General features: G+C 44.7%; 2 protein-coding genes across 4 annotated transcripts in view; one reads left to right on the forward strand and one right to left on the reverse strand.

The window, feature by feature from the left end:
- The window catches only part of LOC135095044 (importin-7-like), a 22,858-nt gene extending 4,749 nt beyond the window's left edge, over nucleotides 1–18,109 (forward strand). Inside the window, exons 2-22 of one of the 2 annotated variants that reach the window (XM_063995681.1) lie at nucleotides 1,103–1,338; nucleotides 1,809–1,967; nucleotides 2,972–3,128; nucleotides 3,855–4,039; nucleotides 4,435–4,608; nucleotides 5,280–5,425; nucleotides 5,833–5,996; nucleotides 6,521–6,640; nucleotides 7,017–7,205; nucleotides 7,510–7,665; nucleotides 8,362–8,530; nucleotides 8,860–8,951; nucleotides 9,301–9,444; nucleotides 9,770–9,937; nucleotides 10,479–10,615; nucleotides 10,863–11,008; nucleotides 11,529–11,594; nucleotides 11,953–12,074; nucleotides 12,200–12,329; nucleotides 12,869–13,012; nucleotides 13,657–18,109. In XM_063995681.1, the coding sequence (XP_063851751.1) occupies nucleotides 1,103–1,338; nucleotides 1,809–1,967; nucleotides 2,972–3,128; nucleotides 3,855–4,039; nucleotides 4,435–4,608; nucleotides 5,280–5,425; nucleotides 5,833–5,996; nucleotides 6,521–6,640; nucleotides 7,017–7,205; nucleotides 7,510–7,665; nucleotides 8,362–8,530; nucleotides 8,860–8,951; nucleotides 9,301–9,444; nucleotides 9,770–9,937; nucleotides 10,479–10,615; nucleotides 10,863–11,008; nucleotides 11,529–11,594; nucleotides 11,953–12,074; nucleotides 12,200–12,329; nucleotides 12,869–13,012; nucleotides 13,657–13,721 (3,069 nt within the window). In that variant the 3' untranslated portion in view covers nucleotides 13,722–18,109. The remainder of the gene's footprint in view (nucleotides 1–1,102; nucleotides 1,339–1,808; nucleotides 1,968–2,971; nucleotides 3,129–3,854; nucleotides 4,040–4,434; nucleotides 4,609–5,279; nucleotides 5,426–5,832; nucleotides 5,997–6,520; nucleotides 6,641–7,016; nucleotides 7,206–7,509; nucleotides 7,666–8,361; nucleotides 8,531–8,859; nucleotides 8,952–9,300; nucleotides 9,445–9,769; nucleotides 9,938–10,478; nucleotides 10,616–10,862; nucleotides 11,009–11,528; nucleotides 11,595–11,952; nucleotides 12,075–12,199; nucleotides 12,330–12,868; nucleotides 13,013–13,656) is intronic. The other variant, XM_063995682.1, reaches the window with a different exon arrangement.
- A 101-nt stretch (nucleotides 18,110–18,210) lies between these two features.
- LOC135095045 (uncharacterized) overlaps nucleotides 18,211–20,000 on the reverse strand; it is a 3,969-nt gene continuing 2,179 nt past the window's right edge. For both annotated transcript variants that reach the window (XM_063995684.1, XM_063995683.1), the window contains 2 exons: nucleotides 19,811–19,993; nucleotides 18,211–19,130 (listed from right to left, as the gene is read on the reverse strand). In XM_063995684.1, coding sequence (XP_063851754.1) covers nucleotides 18,965–19,130; nucleotides 19,811–19,993 — 349 coding nt within the window. In that variant the 3' untranslated portion in view covers nucleotides 18,211–18,964. The remainder of the gene's footprint in view (nucleotides 19,131–19,810; nucleotides 19,994–20,000) is intronic.

A 20,000-nucleotide genomic window follows, 5' to 3' on the forward strand; every position in this document is an offset into this window, starting at 1 on the left:
AGGTAGCTGTGTGTGCGTGTGTGTGTGAGGTGAGGTGAGGTGAGGTGGGAAATTAGCTGACTGTGCTTATGTGTGTGTGTGTGTGTGTGTGTGTGTGATGATGATGAGATGGGAAACTAGCTGATGTGTGTGTATGTGTGGGGATGGTAAGGTGGAGTGACATTGTGTGTGGGTGACTAGGTGGGGAACTGAGTGACTGTGAGTGTGTGTGTGTGTGTGTGTTTGTGTGTTAGTGTGGAGATGACAGCATTTAAGTGTGCATGGTTAAGTGTGTCAGTAAGGATGGAGGAGTGGGTGTTAAGTTTCCCTAATCACCAATCGCTAAGACACCTTTCCTCGTTCTACAGCCACATCCAATATCCGAACTGGGAAGAAAATGCAGTGTGTGTTTTTTCATCACTAACTTTTTTATAGATGGCTTAAAGACTTAATTTATTGCTTCTGCTGCGGTGAAAGGGTTAACTGTGTGGATGGTTAATGTGGATAGTAAGTTATATGGGTTAGTAACTGTGTGGATGACTGGATGCGTGGATGATTGCCTTTGTGTGAGGGTGGATTGGTGAGTTGACTGGCCGACTGACTGTAGGGAAACTGGCTACTGATGATGACAAGATGATAAACTTGAATATTTCTTCCTCATCTCCCTCACTGATGAAATGAATAAACTTGTATTTTCCTGATTCACTGGATGCATGGATGATGATTGTTGACATGTAGTGGCCAGATGAATGTCAGTAATTGCCTTTATATATAGATGGATTGGTGAGTTGACTGGCTGACTGACTGTAGGGGAACTAGCTGATAATGGTGATAAGATGATAAACTTTAATATTTTTCCCTCATCTCCCTGACTGATGAAATGATTAAACTTGTACTTTCCTCACTCAGTTCCTCGTCCTTACTTGTCTCCGCTACAGACGAGAAGATAAAAAAAAATTCACTTGTACATTCATACCTCATCTCTTTTCAGACATTTAAAAAGAAGATTCACAACTCATCTCTAGAAAAGAAGTCGCTAAAAAAAAAATAAAGAAAAATAGACAAAACACATCCATTGAAACCAACCACTCACTCTCCCTCTCTCTCTCTCTCTCTTCCGCAGATGAAGAAGATAATCGGATTCACGCCGGCGCTGCTTCAGGTCGTCATGATGGGTGACGTGGACATGCCAGTGCGTCAGGCGGGCGTTATCTACCTGAAGAACATGGTGACCCAACACTGGAAGGACGCGGAGTACGAGGGAGGAGAGCCAATCCCTTTCCACATTCATGAACAGGACCGCGCCATGATCCGCGATGCAATAGTGGATGCAGTAGTCCACGCGCCAGATCTTGTCAGGTGAGGGTGGATGATGGGATGGTGTGCTGGTGTGTATGGCTGGAGGGTGAGGAAGAGGAGGAGGAGGTGGAGATGAGATGGTGATGTGGATGGTAGATATGTAATGGGTGGTGAATGGATGGAGTGGATAAACAGGAGGAGGAGGAGGAAGAGGAAGAAATATGAGTGAAGGAATGGAGAATAGGAAAGGATGAACAGAAGGAAGAGAAGGAGGAAGAGGAACAAATAGAACAAGAGGAGGAGGAGGAAGAAGAAGAAATAGAACAGGATTAAGAGGAGGAGGTGGAGGAGGAAGAAGAAAGACTGGATAGTGGAAGGATAGTGTAATATTTGTTTTGCAGTAGTAATAGTAGTAGTAGTAATAGTCTTTTAGTATTGAAGCTAAATATGTACTGAAAACATTTAAAACATTGCATAATATTACTTTTTTTCCTCCCTACACACACACACACACACACACACACACACAGGGTCCAGCTGGCAGTGTGCACGTATCAGATGGTTAAATACGACTTTCCCAATCGGTGGACAAACATCGTCGACAAGATCAGTATCTACCTCCAGAACCCAGACACATCTCTCTGGAATGGCAGCCTCCTCTGTCTGTACCAGCTGGTGAAGAACTTTGAGTGAGTTATCATCTTTGTCTTTTGTGTCTCTTGGTGTTGCTCACTATCTCTGTTCTCTCAGCCACTCTTTGTGTCTGTCTTCTGTCTGTTTCTCACTCTCATGGCAGTCTCCTCTCTGTCTGTATCAACTGGTAATAAATCCTTGACTTTTGTTGTCTCTTCCCAGCTTTGAGTGAGTTTTGGGCCTGTCTGTCTTTCCTATTCTCTCCTCTGGCTGTTGAAAGACTTTGCTCATCCTATCTCTTGTTATTCTCTCTCAGATCTCTTCCATCTATACTGTTAAAAAATAAGTATTCTCTTTCTCTTTCTCCCAGCAGCCCTTTGTGTCAGTACCAGCTGGTGAAAACGTGTGCGTGTGTTTGTATAGGTGATAAGCTTCCTTGTGTATGTATGTGTGGGGTTGATAATCTTTCCTGTGTTAAGTCGATTTGCTATCACAGGCACAAGTTCAACCCAAATCAACTCAGGGTTGCAGTACTGCCGGTGTTTGTACCCGCCAGGCTCCAAGGCCCTGAGACATGTATTTGGTTAGCTCTGTCTTGTGTAGTTTGATCTGTTAGTCAGGTCTTCAGTCAGTCAGTTGGCCAGTTGCTGAGTCCCTGATGCATTTACAGTTTCAGTCTTTCTGGTGAAGGTTTGTCATTCAGTTTATCATTTTACCAGTCAGTCAGTCAGTCAGTCAGTCAGGCAATCTGATTTATTTACAAGTTGGGTCTGTTACCAGTCAGTGGTTCATTAGTCAGTCCATCCTGTCATCAGTCTATCTATCACCCAGTCACTCACTCACTTCATTCATCAATCAGTCATTTAGTCAGTCAATCAGCTTTTCAGCCACACATCTAGACATTATAAGAGAGAGAGAGAACCAAAGAAAATAGACCAGATCATCATAACCTTACACAAACACATCACTCCTCACCCAACATACATCACTAACCCTAGCAACATCACCAGTCACACCACCACCACTGACCACTTGGCTCACCACACACCACCCCCTACAGGTACAAAAGAAAGGACGACAGGGCACCACTACACGAGGCAATGAGGCTGCTCCTCCCTATGTGCTACGAACGCATGGTGCACCTCCTGCCAGACCCCTCGGAACACTCCACACTGCTGCAGAAGCTCATACTCAAGATATACTATGCGTTGACACAGGTGAGGTGCTGCTGGTGTTTGTGCTGGTGGTGCTGGTGTTGGTGGGTGAATAAATGAAGAGGTGAAAGTGATTTAGTGTGCTAATGGTTAAAAATAAGTAAATGAAAGACAGATAAGTAAAGTAATTGTTGTAAAGCTTGGATTGCTGCTGGTGAATGATAAAAAGAAGATAACTGTTGTAGTCTTATTGTTAGAAATGTATATGTAAAGAATTAAGAGGTAAATTGTAGTAGTAGTCTTTGTTATTATTATTGTTATTATTTTTGTTATTACTGTTATTGTTATTACTATGTGTATGTTTGGTTAGAAGAGTTATTATTATTATTATTATTATTATTATTATTATTATTATTATTATTATTATTGTTGTGAATCTTGTTTCTTTGTCATTTCTTTTGTTTTTGAGGAAGATTAATGTACGTCTTCAAATTCCTTTCTCAATAATATTTCTCGTGTCTTTGCTCTATTTTGAAGTGCATATGTTTGTGACTTTCGTTCATCAAGTTATATTGCCGAGAATTTCCGCTGATATCTTTGGTTTAATCTTGTCTTATCCCACAGTAATATCTCTCACTCCACTCACAGCAATAATGAACACTCCACATTCCACCAGCAGCATTACCAATCTCTCACCACCCCTGCAACCACCACCCACCCCAGCACCTTCCCCCACAGCACCACAAACACCACCCATCATCCACCTTAACCTTTCCTCTACCTCCACAGTACCACCTGCCCCTGGACTTGCTAGACAGGGAGCAGTTCACCAGGTGGATGGAGGTGATCAGGCAGGTGGCAGATCGACCAGTGCCAGATCAGACGCTACAGGTGGATGAGGATGAGAGGCCAGACCTGCCATGGTGGAAGATTAAAAAGTGGGCACTCCACATCCTGGCGCGAATATTTGAGAGGTGAGGGAGTGAGAGGGAGAAAGAAGTGGAGTTTAGAAAGAGATTATTAGAAGTGTGACTTGCAAATGTTGTTTTTATTTACTTTATTTATTTTTTTATTATAGTGAGAGAGAGAGAGAGAGAGAGAGAGAGAGAGAGAGAGTTTAAGGAGAAATTATCTGAAAGGTGATATGCAAATGTTTTTTTATTTATTTTTATTTTATTGAGAGAGAGAGAGAGAGAGAGAGAGAGAGAGAGAGAGAGAGAGAGAGAGAGAGAGAGAGAGAGAGAGAGAGAGAGATTCACCCTAACACACACACACACCCAACCACACCACAACACACCTTACCACAACACCCAAACCTCACTGTACCACACCTTTACACCCTGACCCACCTGGACCTTTACCCACACAGGTACGGCTGCCCAAGCACAGTGCACAGCGACTACAAAGAGTTCGCCAATTGGTACATCAAGACCTTCTCAGCGGGGGTGCTACAGGTCCTCCTCAAGATTCTTAACCTGTACCGCAGCAAGGTTTATGTCTCCCCACGGGTTCTCCAGCAGACACTCAACTACCTGGAGCAAGGGTGAGGCTTGTGTTTGGCTGTCATAGAGAGAAAGAGAGAGAGAGAGAGAGGCTGTGGGATGTTTAGTGTTTTAGCAAAGGTGAGGCCTGTTTGGCTGTCATTGAGAGAGAGAATGTGAGATGTTCAGTGTTTAGCAAAGGTTAGACTTGTGTTTGGCTGTCATAAAGAGAGAGATTGTGAGATGTTCAGTGTTTAGCAAAGGTTAAGCTTGTGTTTGGCTGTCATTGAGAGAGAATGTGAGATGTTCAGTGTTTAGCAAAGGTGAGGCTTGTGTTTGGCAAGGTGGTAGAGAAGGTACAAGCTGGGAGATGTGGTGTTTGGCAAGTTTTATAAGAATCTTTGGTATATTTGCCCTGTACTTCTTTGCTTTGTTTAGCATATTGTAAGTGTGTATATGTGTGTGTGTGTGTGTGTGTGTGTAGGGTTGATAATCTTTACTGACATGGCACTGTGTACCATCTCAGTCACAAGCTCAACCCAGATTAACTTAAGGGATACACTGCTGCTGGTGAACATTGCCTGCCAGTTACCAAGATCCTTACACACACACATACACACACACACACAAAGATGATTCTAACACCATCTCTTTCCTAACACACACACTCAAAATACAGACAATCCTTAAACCATCACTTTCTCAACTCAATCATCTGTCGCCGCCTTCCCAGGGTCGGACAGAGTGTTGCGTGGAAGCTGCTCAAGCCACACATGCTCTCCGTGGTGCAGGACGTTCTTTTCCCCCTCATGTGTTACTCTGACGCTGACCAAGAGCTGTGGAACTCAGACCCCTATGAATATGTGCGGGTTAAGTTTGGTGAGTAGCGAGTGGGTGTCTTGTGTTGGCGTGTGAATCTCCTCAGCTTCAGACGGGCAGTGGTGAAAGCCTCTGGGGTTTTCAAGGGTGTTTTTATGATTCTGTGGTTATCAAACAAGAATTGCATTTCATTAGTGACAAAAAGACTTAAAAATACGAAATAATAATCTATATATTCTCAAAAAAACATCTTGTGAAATCCCAGATAGCTTAAGAAGACTCTCTCTAACTTAAAATACAAAATAACTATCTATATATTCTCAAACACCCTTTGAAATCCCAGAGAGCTTAAGAAGACTCCCTCTGTGCCTCAGCAACACAAAAACCATCACATTTCCCTTGATTTAACACACCATCACTCAGAAACCCTCACACCTTACCTTTGACTCACTCCTCACCTCCCCCAGACATCTATGAGGACCTAGTTTCTCCAGTGACGGCCGCGCAGGGTCTTCTCTTGTCCACCGTGCGCAAGAGGAAGGAGATGCTGGAGAAGACTATGGTGTTTCTCATGCAGGTCCTCACTACTCCTAACGTGGACCCAAGACATAAGGATGGAGTCATGCATATGGTGAGATTTGTAGTGTTTATGGGGTGTTTGAGTACCAGTGGGTGTGTATGGATGTTGGTGAGTATGTAGAAGTGTTTGTGGGGTGTTTGTGTGGTGTTGGAATGTGTGACTGTATGTGTGAGTGATGTTTTGGGTGCTGGAAGAGTGTTTACAAGTGTTGCAGTGTGTTGATTGACCATAAGAGGCCGGTAGGAGTGTTGAGCTGTGTGTGAAAGGACGTGACTGAGTTGGGCTGTTGTGTGTGTTTACGTAAAGGAAGAGAGAGATAGAGAAGACTATTTAAGCTTTGAAAAATACGTTTGAGTTTGTACAGAGAGAGAGACAGAGAGGATTGGAGAATATGTTAAAATTTATTCCACCTTGCAAACATTAGAATTACTAGCAAACACACACACACACACACACACACACACACACACACACACACACACACACACACACACACACACACACACACACACACACACACACACACACACACACACACACACACACACACGAACCGATCCCATCCCGTCCCTCAGATCGGTACGCTGGGCGGTGTGCTGCTGAAGAAGAAGATTTATAAGGACCAGATGGAGACAATGATAGCCCAGTATGTGTTCCCTGAGTTCCAGAGCCCATATGGCTTCATGAGGGCAAGGGTAAGTGTTTGGTTTGAGTTGTAGTAGCGTTTGTGTTGTTTTGTCTGTTGTTTTCATTTATTTATTTATTTTTTTATTTATTTTTGTATGGGTGTCTCTCCAATAGTAGCAGTCTTTTTCTTATTATTTTTTTTTATCTGCCTGTCATGTTTTCCTCCCTCATTATTATTATTGTTATTTTATCTTATTTTTCCAATCAGACATTCCTGTAGTGAGTGTAATCCAGCGATGTCCCTCTTAATTAAGTGCATTCCGATCCCCCAAACAAGCACGGAGACACCCACCTTATTATTTTATCTTATTTTTCCACTCAGTAATTATTGTAGTAAGTGCAATCAGTGACATCCCCTCTGAGTGCATTCCGACCCCCAAACAGGCATGCTGGATCTTACAAAACTTCGACGAGATCAAGTTTAAGTCAGAGCAGAATATTGTGGCGGCGATGAACTGCATCCAGAACGCGCTGCTGAACGACCACGAGCTGCCGGTGAAGGTGGAGGCAGCCATGGCCCTCTCTGCCTTCCTTGCCTCGCAGAATAAGGCTGAGAAGATCGTGGAGCCTAATGTGAGTGTGGTAGTGGGTTCCTCTTGTTCCATTTGTTGTTTTTTCTTAATCATTTTTGGGTTGGGTCTTTTCTCTCATTTTCTCTTGTTTTTCCCATGTTTTATTGTCTGTTTTTGGTGTGTCTCTTTTATTTCTTGGGTTTTAGAAACTTCTTTATCTTCAGGATCTTTTATTTTGTCCCAGTACTCTTGTTAGTGTTCATTAGGATTTCATTCAATCGGCCTAACCTCCACTGTCATACCTTCCCTTCACCACTGCACAGATCCAGTCACCAAGCACCTAACCATGATCCCTCCTACCACAGATCCAAGCCATTGTGCAGGAGCTCCTCAAGGTCATCAAGGAGACAGAGAATGATGACCTGACCAACGTGATGTGCAAGATTGTCACCACCTACACAGACCAGCTGACGCCCATTGCTGTGGAGATGTGCACCCAGTTAGCCGCCACCTTCCAGCAGGTAAAGCACTCTCCTCCCGCTCCGGTTACCCATGAGCTTGTGGTGATGCTGGGACTTAGAGGGAAAGGGAGATAGAAAATGTGCACTGTTGGCATTGTTCATCGGGAAGATCTTAGGGTTTGTATAGAACAGTGTAAGGGTAACGCTTAGATTACAGAGAGAGAGAGAGACAAAATATATGCACTTGTGGGTTTTTTTATCTGTTGCGCTCCAGGGATGACCTAAGTTTATTTAGACCAGTGTATGAGGCTGGGATTACAGAGATAGGCAGACAAATTATACTCACTGCCAGCTTTGTTTATCTGTTGCTTTACTGGGATGACTTATATTTATATAGACCAGTGTATGGCTGAAGCTAGACAGAATATGATTAGTCTTCAGATTGAGTTAATGCAGTTGTTATTCTTTAATGGTGCTTATTGACTATCAAAGTGTGGTGCTCAGCTTTCTATGACCTCAGTATTGCTTTTGAGTTCATTAATATTGTCACCTGAATATTTCACTGGTATTCTGTATCACTTGATGGTTAATATCAGTATGGTGCTAAATATTTGTGATGCTCAGCTCTCCATGACCCCAGCATTGCAACGCTTCAAATTAGTCACTGTTATTTTCTCAATCTTTTAACAATTCAGTCAGTGTGGTGCTACATAACTGCCACAATGCATCTGCCATGACCACCCGACATGCACACAGGTGGTGGACGCAGAGGAGGGAGCGGACGAGAAGGCCATCACCGCCATGGGTCTCCTGAGCACCATTGAGACGCTGATCAATTGCATGGAGGAGAACCCCAAGATCATGGAGCAGATAGAACCCATCACGCTGCAGGTGGTGGGCCTCATCCTCACCAAGAACGTTATGGGTCAGTGTACTGTTGCTGCTGAAATTAACTGTTGTGGCCTCCGTTCTTTGTTACAGTTCCTCCTTATGATTCCTGTAGCATCTCTGTTTTCCCTTACCATCATTCCTGCTTAGATTTCCACCCCCTTGAAGTCTTGATCACCTTAACACAAACTTACTGCAGCACTCCCTCACCCTCTTGATCTTGAATGGGCCATGTTAGGCTAAATTTTCGTTCTTTATGTAGCATCCTTATTCTCCCTGTGCTTAGGCTAAATTCCCTTCTCAGATTCTATTACAGTCCCCCATTCACCTGAGCCTTCCTAACAGCCATGCTCTTCACCCCCACAGAGTTTTACGAGGAGGCGCTGGCCCTCGTGTACAGCCTCACCAGCACCAGAATCTCCCCAGACCTGTGGAAGTGCTTTGAAATGATGTTCCAGGTAAGTTTGCCTCACCTCACTTGAATGTATCCTTGCTTCTCTTATCTCTGGTGTGTTTACATTATTTATTTATTTATTATTTTATTTTTTTTTATAATTTCATTGGTTATTGTCTGATTGCAGTGATTATTTACATTGTCTTGATCTCTGACAGCTGCTTAATGATGTAAGGAATCCTTGTTCACACTTTTTGCTAGTACACCCTTGATTCTTTTATGAGTCAGTACCTTGCTCTCTTTTTCATCATAGAAAATGTGTATGGCTATCACATGGCACACTTAACTAAAAATGCCAGATCTGAACACCATATCTTAGCCCCATTTCTCACTGCCTGCCGTCGCCCACACAGATGTTCAAGAGTGACGGGTTTGACTACTTCACGGAGATGATGCCGGCGCTCCACAACTATATCACCGTGGACACTGAGGGCTTCATCAGCTCCGAGGCCAGGATTGCAGCTGTGTTTGAGATGTGCAAGACCATGCTGACCCAGGTGAGGCATATGGAGGGTGACTTGTGACTTGTAGTGCTGTGAGGTTGGTGTATAAGTGTCTACACGTCATGAAATGGCAAACCCTACCAAAAAAAAAGAAAAATATTGATAATCTTCGCAAAAAAACAAAGTTAACGTAAAGAAAAAGAAAAAAAAAACACATAACTCCTCAAAAAAAACACACTGTACAAAAACAAACAAGAAAAACTGACAACCCCTCAATTAAACACACAACCATTGATAAAACCTTAAGTAAAACACCAACAACACCAATAACCTATCATCTAAACCCCAGCTGACCACATCCCTTGCCCACCACCACCAGCAGGACTGTGCGGAGGATGACGAGTGCCACGCCGCCAAGCTGCTGGAGGTGATTGTGCTGCAGTGCCAGGGCCGCATCAACCAGTGCCTGGGCTCCATCATCCAGCTGGTGGTGGAGCGTCTGCTGCGGGAGGTGAAGACTGCTGAACTCAGAACCATGCTGTTGCAGGTGAGAGAGAGAGAGAGATTTGTTACTGCAGGTGATAGACAGACCGGAAGATTTGCTGCTGTTGGTGAGATAGACAAAGATTGGTGCTGTAGGTGGGAGACAAAGATTTGCTGCTGTAGGTGGGACAGACAGAAAGATTTGCTGCTGTAGGCGAGAGACAAAGGTTTCCTGCTGTAGGCGAGGTGAGGAAATGCCTGTATCTTCTGTGGTCTCAGGATTGGAGTAGGTGCAGGGTAGGGAACACTCATTATGAAGGGGCAGGAGTAAACTAATGTGCTGTGAGGCCTTGCTGTGGATGTGTGTGGCCAGCTGCGCTAAGCCTAAGCTCCTGGTGTAGTACAGTGGTTGACATGACTGTATCATTCCACCAGGGGCTGACGAGACTGTACCATTCCACCAGGGGCTGACGAGACTGGGAGTGTGAGTGACGTGTGTGAGTTTGTGGTGTTTAGGGCTGCCCCATGTGGGATTGCCAGCCGGGTATATAGATAGTCTTTGTTAAGCTTCTCCACAGCCACTGACCGGCCTGTTCTTCCCTCAGGTGATCATCGCAGTGCTGTACACGGCTCCTGACACATTGCTGCAGGTGCTGGAGTCCACTACACTGCCTAACACCACCACCACCCTCACCTCCCACTTCATTAAGCAGTGGATTCATGACACCGACTGCTTCCTTGGGTGAGGCGCTCTGACTGTGTGTGTGTGTGTGTGAGAGAGAGAGAGAGAGAGAGAGAGAGAGAAAATTCTGTTCATTTTTCACTCCCTTCACCCTCCACTAAAAATATTTATTGAAAGAGTGAGAGAATGTTTTATTTCTCATTCTCTCATCTTCCATTAGATATTACATTTAAGAGAGAGAGAGAGAGAGTCTGTTCAATTTCCCCTTCCCGTCACCCTCCACTCCTTCACATCTCACATCCCTCAGGCTCCATGACCGTAAGATCTGTGTGCTGGGGATGTGCACCCTCCTCCAGCTGGGTCCTGAGAGGCTGGGCGTCCTGCAGGAGTGCCACAAGGAAATCATCCCTGCTGTGCTTATGCTGTTCCAGGGACTGAAGAGAGCTTATGCAGGTAAGGCTTTCAGTTTCTCTCACCTCACTCTATTCTGTCCATCTCCCTAATGCAAGAGTTAACTGGTATTTTTAATCTTTCATCTTCATCATTGGTTAACTCTGGAACTCCCTGTCTGCTTCTGTATTTCCTGTCTCCTATTCTGTTCACCTCCCTAATGCAAGTTAACCAGTACTCTCAGTCTTTCTTTCCTGTAACTGGTAAACTCTTGAGCTCCCTGCCTGCTTTCTACTTTCTCCAGCCTTAAAGAGTTAACCAGCAATCTTATTCTTTTCTTTAACTGGTAAACTCTGGAACTCCCTGCCTGCTTCTGTATATCCTTTGCTTCAATGCATAAAAAAATAGTAGTAGTAGTAGTAGTAGAAGCCTTGCAACACAGACACACACACACACACACACACAAACATTTCCCAGGCTGGTCTGATAAGGGAGTTTTTCAAGGACGTGGTTTGTTGATGCATGTCTTCTCGTCCTCTGTTTGTGTGACGTGTTAATCTTTTCTCTCTCCTTCCTTCCGCAGCCAAGGCCAGTGAGGAGAACAGTGACGATGAGGATGATGGAGAGGATGATGAAGATATTGAGCATGGTAAGTGAGAGAGAGAGAAAGAGAGAGAGAATGTTGTGCCCCAAAGTGATGAATTGTTGATAGATTGTGTAATGAGAGAGAGTGAGAGAGATAGTTATGCCCAGAAGTGAAGGATTAGGTAATGTTACTGCCGAGAGAAAGAGAGAGAGGAAACGACAAAAGCAAATACCACAAACCCTACCAAACTAAAACCAAAAAAAAAAAAGAAAAACACACAAATATACAAACAAAGCTTTAACCTAACCAAGAAACAAAGCATCACCATTCCTTAGACAAAATCACCCCTTGAACATCACCACTCTTGAGATACACCAAGCTAACCTAACAGAGGAACCTCACCACTCTCTCCCCTGCACAGAGGTCCTGGAGAGTGATGAGGACGAGCTGGATGACACTGGGGACGAATACCTGGAGAAACTTGGTGAGAAGGTGAAGAAGGCATCTGCAACATCCCCCTTTGCCATCACCGCCACAGTGGAGGTGAGATAAGAGAGAAGAAGAAACAGAAGATGGAATTAAAGCAGGAAAATGACAGATGCATCACTGTCGCTTTATAAAACTCATCTTATTTGCACTTACGCTGAGTCGTCTTTTCCCGCCACCAGGACGAGGAGGAGGATGACGACGACTCCGATGACGAAATGGACGAGACAGCGCTGGAGTCCTTCACAACGCCCCTGGACCGTGAGGAGTGTGAGGTGGACGAGTACTGTGTGTTCAAGGACGTCATGCAGAGTAAGTACGCTGGGTCACTCAGTGTGCCTCGTGTTGGACTTGCCACCATCGCACTGTCTCACAATGTTTGGTTTTTAAATTTTGCTTACAACGGTTGATGTCATTAAACGATTCTTCATATGGGGAGTGTTATGTTTTTTATTGTTTTTTTATTGATATGCATTTTACTCCTCTTTTAAGTGACCTTTTTAAATTTTTGGTGGATGTTTGAGAGTAAATCGCAGCTTCTGACTTTTTGTTTGTTAGAGGTGGAGCGAAGGGGTTGAATCTTAAGTTGAAAGTTTTGTAAAGTTCGCTGTTGCCTTGGATTGTCTCCTCTCCTGGTGTCAAACATTCACGATCTTCACTCACCATGGACAGACCTAATAACTTACGGCTTCCCTCATATGCCAGTGTTGTAGTGACCCTTCCCTGATCCCTCACAGACCTGATGACTTCTTGCACCTTCCCTAATGTTCCTATGACCCCAGATTACCCACAAACCCAAGTGTACCTTCCTTGATGAACCACTTATCATGGCCCTCCCTGCGTCCCCACAGCCCTTGAAGCCAACGCCCCTGTGTGGTACCAGGCACTGACCACCGGGCTGAGTGCCGAGCAGCAGAAGGTGATGCAGGAGGTGGCAACGCTGGCAGACCAAAGGCGTGCAGCAGCGCAGAGCAAGAAGATACAGCAGAGTGGAGGTAAGTGGTGGAGTGGGTGGAGCAGGGTGGAATTAGTTGTGTTGTCTTGTGGAGTTTGGTGTTTTGCTGTTCATTGTATTGTTTTATGTATATGTGTGGTTTACTCTCTCTCTCTCTCTCTCTCTCTCTCTCTCTCTCTCTCTCTCTCTCTCTCTCTCTCTCTCTCTCTCTCTCTCTCTCTCTCTCTCTCTCTCTCTCTCTCTCTCTCTCTCTCTCTCTCTCTCTCTCTCTCTCTCAGGTCTACATTGATGCAAAATTACAGTTACCAGTAGTTTTTTTCTTTCATTACAATTTTTTATGTCTATTTAAACCTACAGATTATAATTGCTTTTCTTAATATCAGTATGCAATTCTTAAACACTTCTCTTTCTAATCCTGCATTCTTAAACACTTCTTCTAATCATGCAGCCTTGAACACTCTTCTTTTTTAATCCTATAGCCTAAAACACTCTTCTTTTCTAATCCTACAACTTTAAACTCTTCTCTTTTATAATCCTTCAGCTTTAAACACTTGTCTTTCTAATCGTGCATCCTTAAACACTTCTCTTTTTTAATCTTACAGCCTTAAACACTCCTCTTTCTAATTCTTTAGCCTGTAACCTTCCCCCAGTGTTGCAGGATTACAGCATTGTGTCTCGTTGCAGGTTACAACTTCCAGCAGACAGCGGTGCCCACCAGCTTCAATTTCGGAGGCTCCTTTGGGTCCTAATCAAACCCTTAGCATTACATCCCTTATCTTGGTATACCCCAGTGACTGCTCCTCCTGTCCTGTCCTTCACACCTGTGCCATTCCCATTAACACCTGCTTTCTCCTCCTCCTCCTTGTCCTCGTCCTCATCCTCCTCTTGTGCCATTCCCATCAACACTCCTGCTTCTTCTCTTCTCTTCTCTTCTTTTCTTCCTCTCTTTACTTGTCCTCTTCTCCTCTTTCTCTTCCTGTGCCATCTCCATTGACGCCCTTCCTCCTCCTCCTCCTCCTCCTCCTCCTCCTCCTCCTCCTCCTCCTCCATCATTTCCATTTTTTGCATTGTGGAGTCAAGTGTTTGTTTGGGGTTAAAAAAAAGTATTTATGGATTCTGGGATTTGTGAAAGTGGCAGGTACTTCTTCTCCTCTATATGTATTGCAGGGTGTTTTTTAATGGTTTGTGTGTTTGTTTGTGTTTGTGCACTTTTTTCTTTCTTTTTTTTTCTGCACGTTTTTTTACAATGCTATCTATATGTCTTTTTATTTATTATTATTTGTTTTTTTATTTATTTATTTTATTTATTTATTTTTTTTGGTGCCTTGGCAAGGATGTGTTGTATTAGATGTGTTTGTTGGTATGTATGTTACTATTATTATTATTATTATTATTATTATTATTATTATTATTATTATTATTATTATTATTATTATTGTTGTTGTTGTGGTCTGTTACATTTCAATGCAGCACCACCACCATCACCACTACTACTACTACTACTACTACTACTACTACTACTACTACTACTACTACTACTACTACTACTACTACTACTAGGATGATGATGACGATATTACTATTGTTATTATTATCTGTTATTCCAATGTTTATTTATTTATTTCCTGTTATTTTGACCTGTTTCCTGTTTCCCACATAGCATACTTATCAGAGTATCATCACTTGACTTATTACAATTACTATTATTATTATTATTGTCTGATATTTTGTAATTATGCCTTTCTTCCTCTCTTCCTCATTTCTCTCCCCTTTCACTTCACGACCCAAGAATGACTGACTGACTGACTGATTGACTGATTAATATATGCAAACTTTCTTCTACTCATCCCCATCTCCCCATTCCCTGCCCCTCCCCCCCATTTCCCGTGTCCCTGTGCCCCCTCCCCCTCCCTCCCTTCTTCCCCCATGCATTTCCCCTCCCTCTCTCCCAGCGTGATATATAAATTATTAAATATTTGAGTTCTGGTGAAGAAAAAGCTAATTTAAGTTTTATTTATTTTTTTCTTATTATTATTTTTCATTTGTTTTGTATATTTATTTATTTATTTATTATTTTTTGTTGTGTTTCCCCTTTTTCCCTCACTCCCCTCCCTTTCCCCCCTCCTCTCCCCCACCCATATGTTTATTTCCTTTACCTCAGATGCCAAATGTTCCTTTTATCTCCCTCACTACCCTCCCCAAATGTTGCTTCCGTCTCCTCCCCGCCTTCCCCCACCTCTCCCCTTATTCCCACTCCCTCTCCCCCCTTGCATCCCCCTACACACACACAACCCTTTGTTATATTAACCACTGGAGCACAGAAATGATTATATGTACAAAATAAACAGTCCATTACCTCTGTTAGAGAGAGAGAGAGAGAGAGAGAGAGAGAGAGAGAGAGAGAGAGAGAGAGAGAGAGAGAGACTGGAATATCCTTGGTTTATAGACAGAAAATAAGTGAGAGAGGAAGAGAACTAACATCGAGAGAGAGAGCTTCCTTGTTAGAGAGAGAGAGAGAGAGAGAGAGAGAGAGAGAGAGAGAGAGAGAGAGAGAGAGAGGGTGATCGACATTGACAGTAAGAGACCTCTACTTCAAAATACAGCTTAGCTTCTGTAGGTCGGATTTGTTTGTTGAGGTAAATTATGGGCTGTTTTTTTCTTTCCACTGTCCCGACACACACCCTGCCGTGACCGTCCCCCCTGCCCCCTGCCTTACCCTGTTATGCCCTGCCTTTTCTCTCTCTCTCTCTCTCTCTCTCTCTCTCTCTCTCTCTCTCTCTCTCTCTCTCTCTCTCTCTCTCTCTCTCTCTCTCTCTCTCTCTCTCTCTCTCTCTCTCTCTCTCGTCTTTTTGACTTTGTTTCATCTTATTTATTTTGTTCTCTCTCTCTCTCTCTCTCTCTCTCTCTCTCTCTCTCTCTCTCTCTCTCTCTCTCTCTCTCTCTCTCTCTCTCTCTCTCTCTCTCTCTCTCTCTCTCTCTCTCTCTCTCTCTCTCTCTCTCTCTCTCTCTCTCTCTCTCTCTCTCTCTCTCTCTCTCTCTCTCTCTCTCTCTCTCTCATTTTTATCCAAAGTAATCTCCACTAACATATCCCTCCTCCTCCTCCTCCTCCTCCTCCTCCTCCTCCTCCTCCTCCTCCTCCTCCTCCTCCTCCTCCTCCTCCTCCTCCTCAATATTGTGGCATTATTTTTCCCCATTCCCCTTCTCCCATCCCCCCCTCCTGCCCCTCCCCATTGTTTTTTCCCCAGTTCTGTAATGATTATTTTGTGTGGAATGAGTTTGTGTGTCTGTGTGTATGTTTTGTAGTTGACTCATTTTTATTATTATTATTATTATTATTATTATTATTATTATTATTATTATTATTATTATTATTATTATTATTATTATTGGTGATGGTGATTGGATGAGTAGTTTGCTCTTGTTCACTGTTACTTGTTTGGTGTTTGTTATTATTATCTATTATCATTATTATTACGAGCACCACCACCAATACCACCACCACCACCACCACCACTCCTCGGCGCAGAGTGGCTCAGGAACACGTTTTAGTCTCGTTTTGTACTTCCCTCATTAGTATTGGTGGCCGTGGCCTCGCCCGCCCCAGCCCCAGCCCGGGTCAGCTTGGGTCAGCCCGGGTGAGGCGCGGCGGGGCCAGCGCGCCCGTCACTTCCTGGTGTGTTGGTGAAGACGCGCGGCACGGCCCCTTGTGGGCGTGCGGGCGCGTAGGCGTGTTGGGTCGCCCAGTGTTTTGTTCTTTATCATCATTGTTGTCGTTGTGTTGGTGTCGCCGCGTGTTGGCAGCAGTCGCCCCGTGCCCAGTGGGGGCGGGGGGCGAGGCAGCCGTGCCCCCCGCCCCGCCATCGTACACTATCTAGTCCGCGCACCCTCAGCTCCCCCTCCCCCCAGCTCTAACCCCGCCCTCCCCCTCGCACTTTGGTCCTAACGTACAGTCTTTGATGATTTTTTTTATATATTTTTGTTATTATAGTTATAATAATTATTAATGTAATTGCTGTATATACCCAGAGTGTTATTGTTGCTGCTATTACTGCTGCTGCTGCTGCTGCTGCATAGTCTCACTACAGCTGTTTAGAGAGGGATCACAGCAGGCTGTACACTGCTGCTGCTGGTGTCACCAGCTCACAGCGCAGCCCCTCAGCACTCCAGCAGGAGGCTGAGAGCCGCAGCCTGCTGTGCTGCGCGCCGCCACCCTCCAGGCCTCTTGTGATACGCCGCCCCGCGCGGTACAGAAACTGGCGACGCTGACGCCCCGCGAGGGCCGCCTGGCGCGCCGCCGAGGGTGACGCCCCCCTTAGCGCGGCGCCCCCGGGGCCCCCGCCCCCCCTTCTGTTCCCTGGGTTTGCTCACCCGGGGGCCCCGGGCGCGGCGCCGCGCGGGCCGGGCAGGGAGCGCCGCGCCCCTCTGGACGCACCAGTGAGTGGCCTTGGCCCCAGTAGCCTTGCTATGGGCCTTGTATATACAAAGACTATTCTAAGTAGAGTGCGAGTTAGTGAGAGAGCGAGAGCGAGAGAGAGAGAGAGAGAGAAAGAAATATATTTTTATACCAGGAGCCGCCGGCCCCGCGGAGACAACTAGTGATGCTAGTCGCCGCAGACCTGCACTAGCGGCAGCTATGGGTCCAGCAGGCCCGCCCCCGCGCCGCACGCCGCGCGCCGCCCGCCATGCATTTGTTTCCTGTACATTCTGTATATATATATCGTGTAGATGTAGCGCTGCGTCTCGTCTCGGTCTGTCTTGTCCTGCACCGGGCGGCGGCGCGCGGCGCGGAGAGGGGCGGCGGGCCGGCCGGAGGGCGCGGCAGCCCCCCCGGACGCGTGGCTCAACTAGCTCTGCTATGGGTCACTCTATTTATTTTGTTATTCCTCACTCATAGGATAATACGACTACTGACTCCTCATCATCGTCGCTTGCCTCTTCCTCCTCCTCCCTCCACCACCACCACCACCACCTCCACCACCACCTCCTCCTCCCCCCGCCACCCTGTACCCCGCCCCCCGCCCGCTCATCCCATCATCACGGCGCCTCACATCCTCCACTTGGTTCAAGATTTTTTGTCTCGTTGTATTCACCACAAAGAATCAGTCATGTTGCTTTAAATAAAACGTACATGAGTATGTGTGCCGTGTTTGTGACTCCTTTATTGACTCGTGGCTCACCCGCACATGACGCACACCCACCCAGACAGCGAGTGTTACCCCGGCGTGACGGAAACGCATATTGAACATTCCTACTGTCTTTAATGTCAATGTTAGCTTAAGACATCACATTCAGCACCACATACAAGACACACGAGCTACTGAACTGCGCCAACCGTAACCTAACACTTGCATACTCACGGGAACAATGAGTTAGACACAACCAACATGACAGCAAGTTTTTGGTTCAGGTTAACCGTACATAACCTTACATAAGACTGACCAGTGTACTTTGAGGTTAAAAGGGAAAGGTTAGACAATCTTAACACAGTATAAGTTACAAAATTGCCAAGGGGGGGATGAGATAATGACTTAACTTTAAACTAGAAATGGTGAGGAAAAAATTGCGTTACTTTGACCTAACCTAACCAAGATGCAGAAGAGTTTGTAACCGAGCAAAAATAACAAGTTTATAAGGAGAGAGAGAGAGAGAGAGAGAGAGAGAGAATCTTCCCTAACCTAAGCAGCAAAGACTAGATTCTAAGGAGAGAGAGAGAATCCTGCATGTCCTAACGTAGAGGAGAAAAGGTAATAGCTTTTATTATAAAGAAAGAAAATGTGACGTAACCTTACCAGCCTCAAAAGAAGAAAAAAGGTTTCTAGCGGAAAGAAATAACTTGATAAAAAAAAAAATAAGGGATAAAAAAAGGTCCGAGAGAAACGAAGAGAAAAAAAAACATCAAAATATAAACAATAAATAAATAAAATAAATGAGTACTATAAATAAATCTCCAATGAGCGGGAGGGAGAAACAGAAACCCGCTACTCCCCTCCTATCAGAACCAATCAGCAGTGATGTTCCGTACGCTATCGAAGAAATGGAACACGCTGATTGGACAGGCGGAGTAGTGATGATCGCAATACGCCCCGCTCTTACCCAGCTTCCGCGCCGTTAAGTAGTCCGTCAGTAGATCAGCCTCTCCCTTGTTCTTGATGCTGGGCCTATGAAAGAAGACACATTGATAGATAGAGAGATAGGAACATAGATGGATAGATTGATAGGTAAATGATAAATAGATAAAAGCAGAGCAGATTAATAAATATAAAGACAAATTAATAGACTGATATTAAGATAGACGGAAAGGCCGATAGGTAGACTGGCAGAGAGAGAGAGAGAGAGAGAGAGAGAGAGAGAGATACTACAATCCACAACTCTCAATACTTCTATACATTTACTACACTAATTAATTTAATGTTGTCACTCATTCGTATCCTGAAACTTATGTAGGATTACGAATGGGCTTTCATGTAGCCTTTGCTCTCTCACCACGGGTATTTTCAAACCACATAAAGATGATTAGTTGGGTTCTCAAGAGTCTCCTGTTCATAACGTAGAAATCTTGTTAATCTGCTACTAGAACCATAAAAAAAAAAAATCCTTAAAAACCCGTTTCACTTCATTAAAACTATTTTCAAAGCCTATAAAGGTGATCAGCCGGATTCTCAAGAGTGTTTCTCCTGTTCATAATATAGAAATCTTGTTAACCTACTACTAGAACCATAAAAAAACATCCTTTAAAACCCGTGTCTCTTCATCTAGAGTCTTTGGAATGTAGTGAAGGCGCTGCGTGGAAGTATTTCAGAAAACAGTCTTATATTTAACATGAAGGACAGATACACACGTGAGCAGCAGAGTGAGTAGCTTTCCCACCATGGTCCGCTTGTCTATCGGTCGCTGCTGCATCTCGCACATGAACCGCTGCACACACGCCTGCCCGTCCACCCCGAACTGGCTGGCGAGGCGACCCGCGATCATACCATACGCCCCAAACTGCTCTTTCCCCAGGCTCCTGCTGCTGGGGATGCTGAGGG

Source organism: Scylla paramamosain, chromosome 47, assembly GCF_035594125.1.
Source record: "Scylla paramamosain isolate STU-SP2022 chromosome 47, ASM3559412v1, whole genome shotgun sequence".
NCBI classification, from domain to species: Eukaryota; Metazoa; Arthropoda; class Malacostraca; order Decapoda; family Portunidae; genus Scylla; species Scylla paramamosain.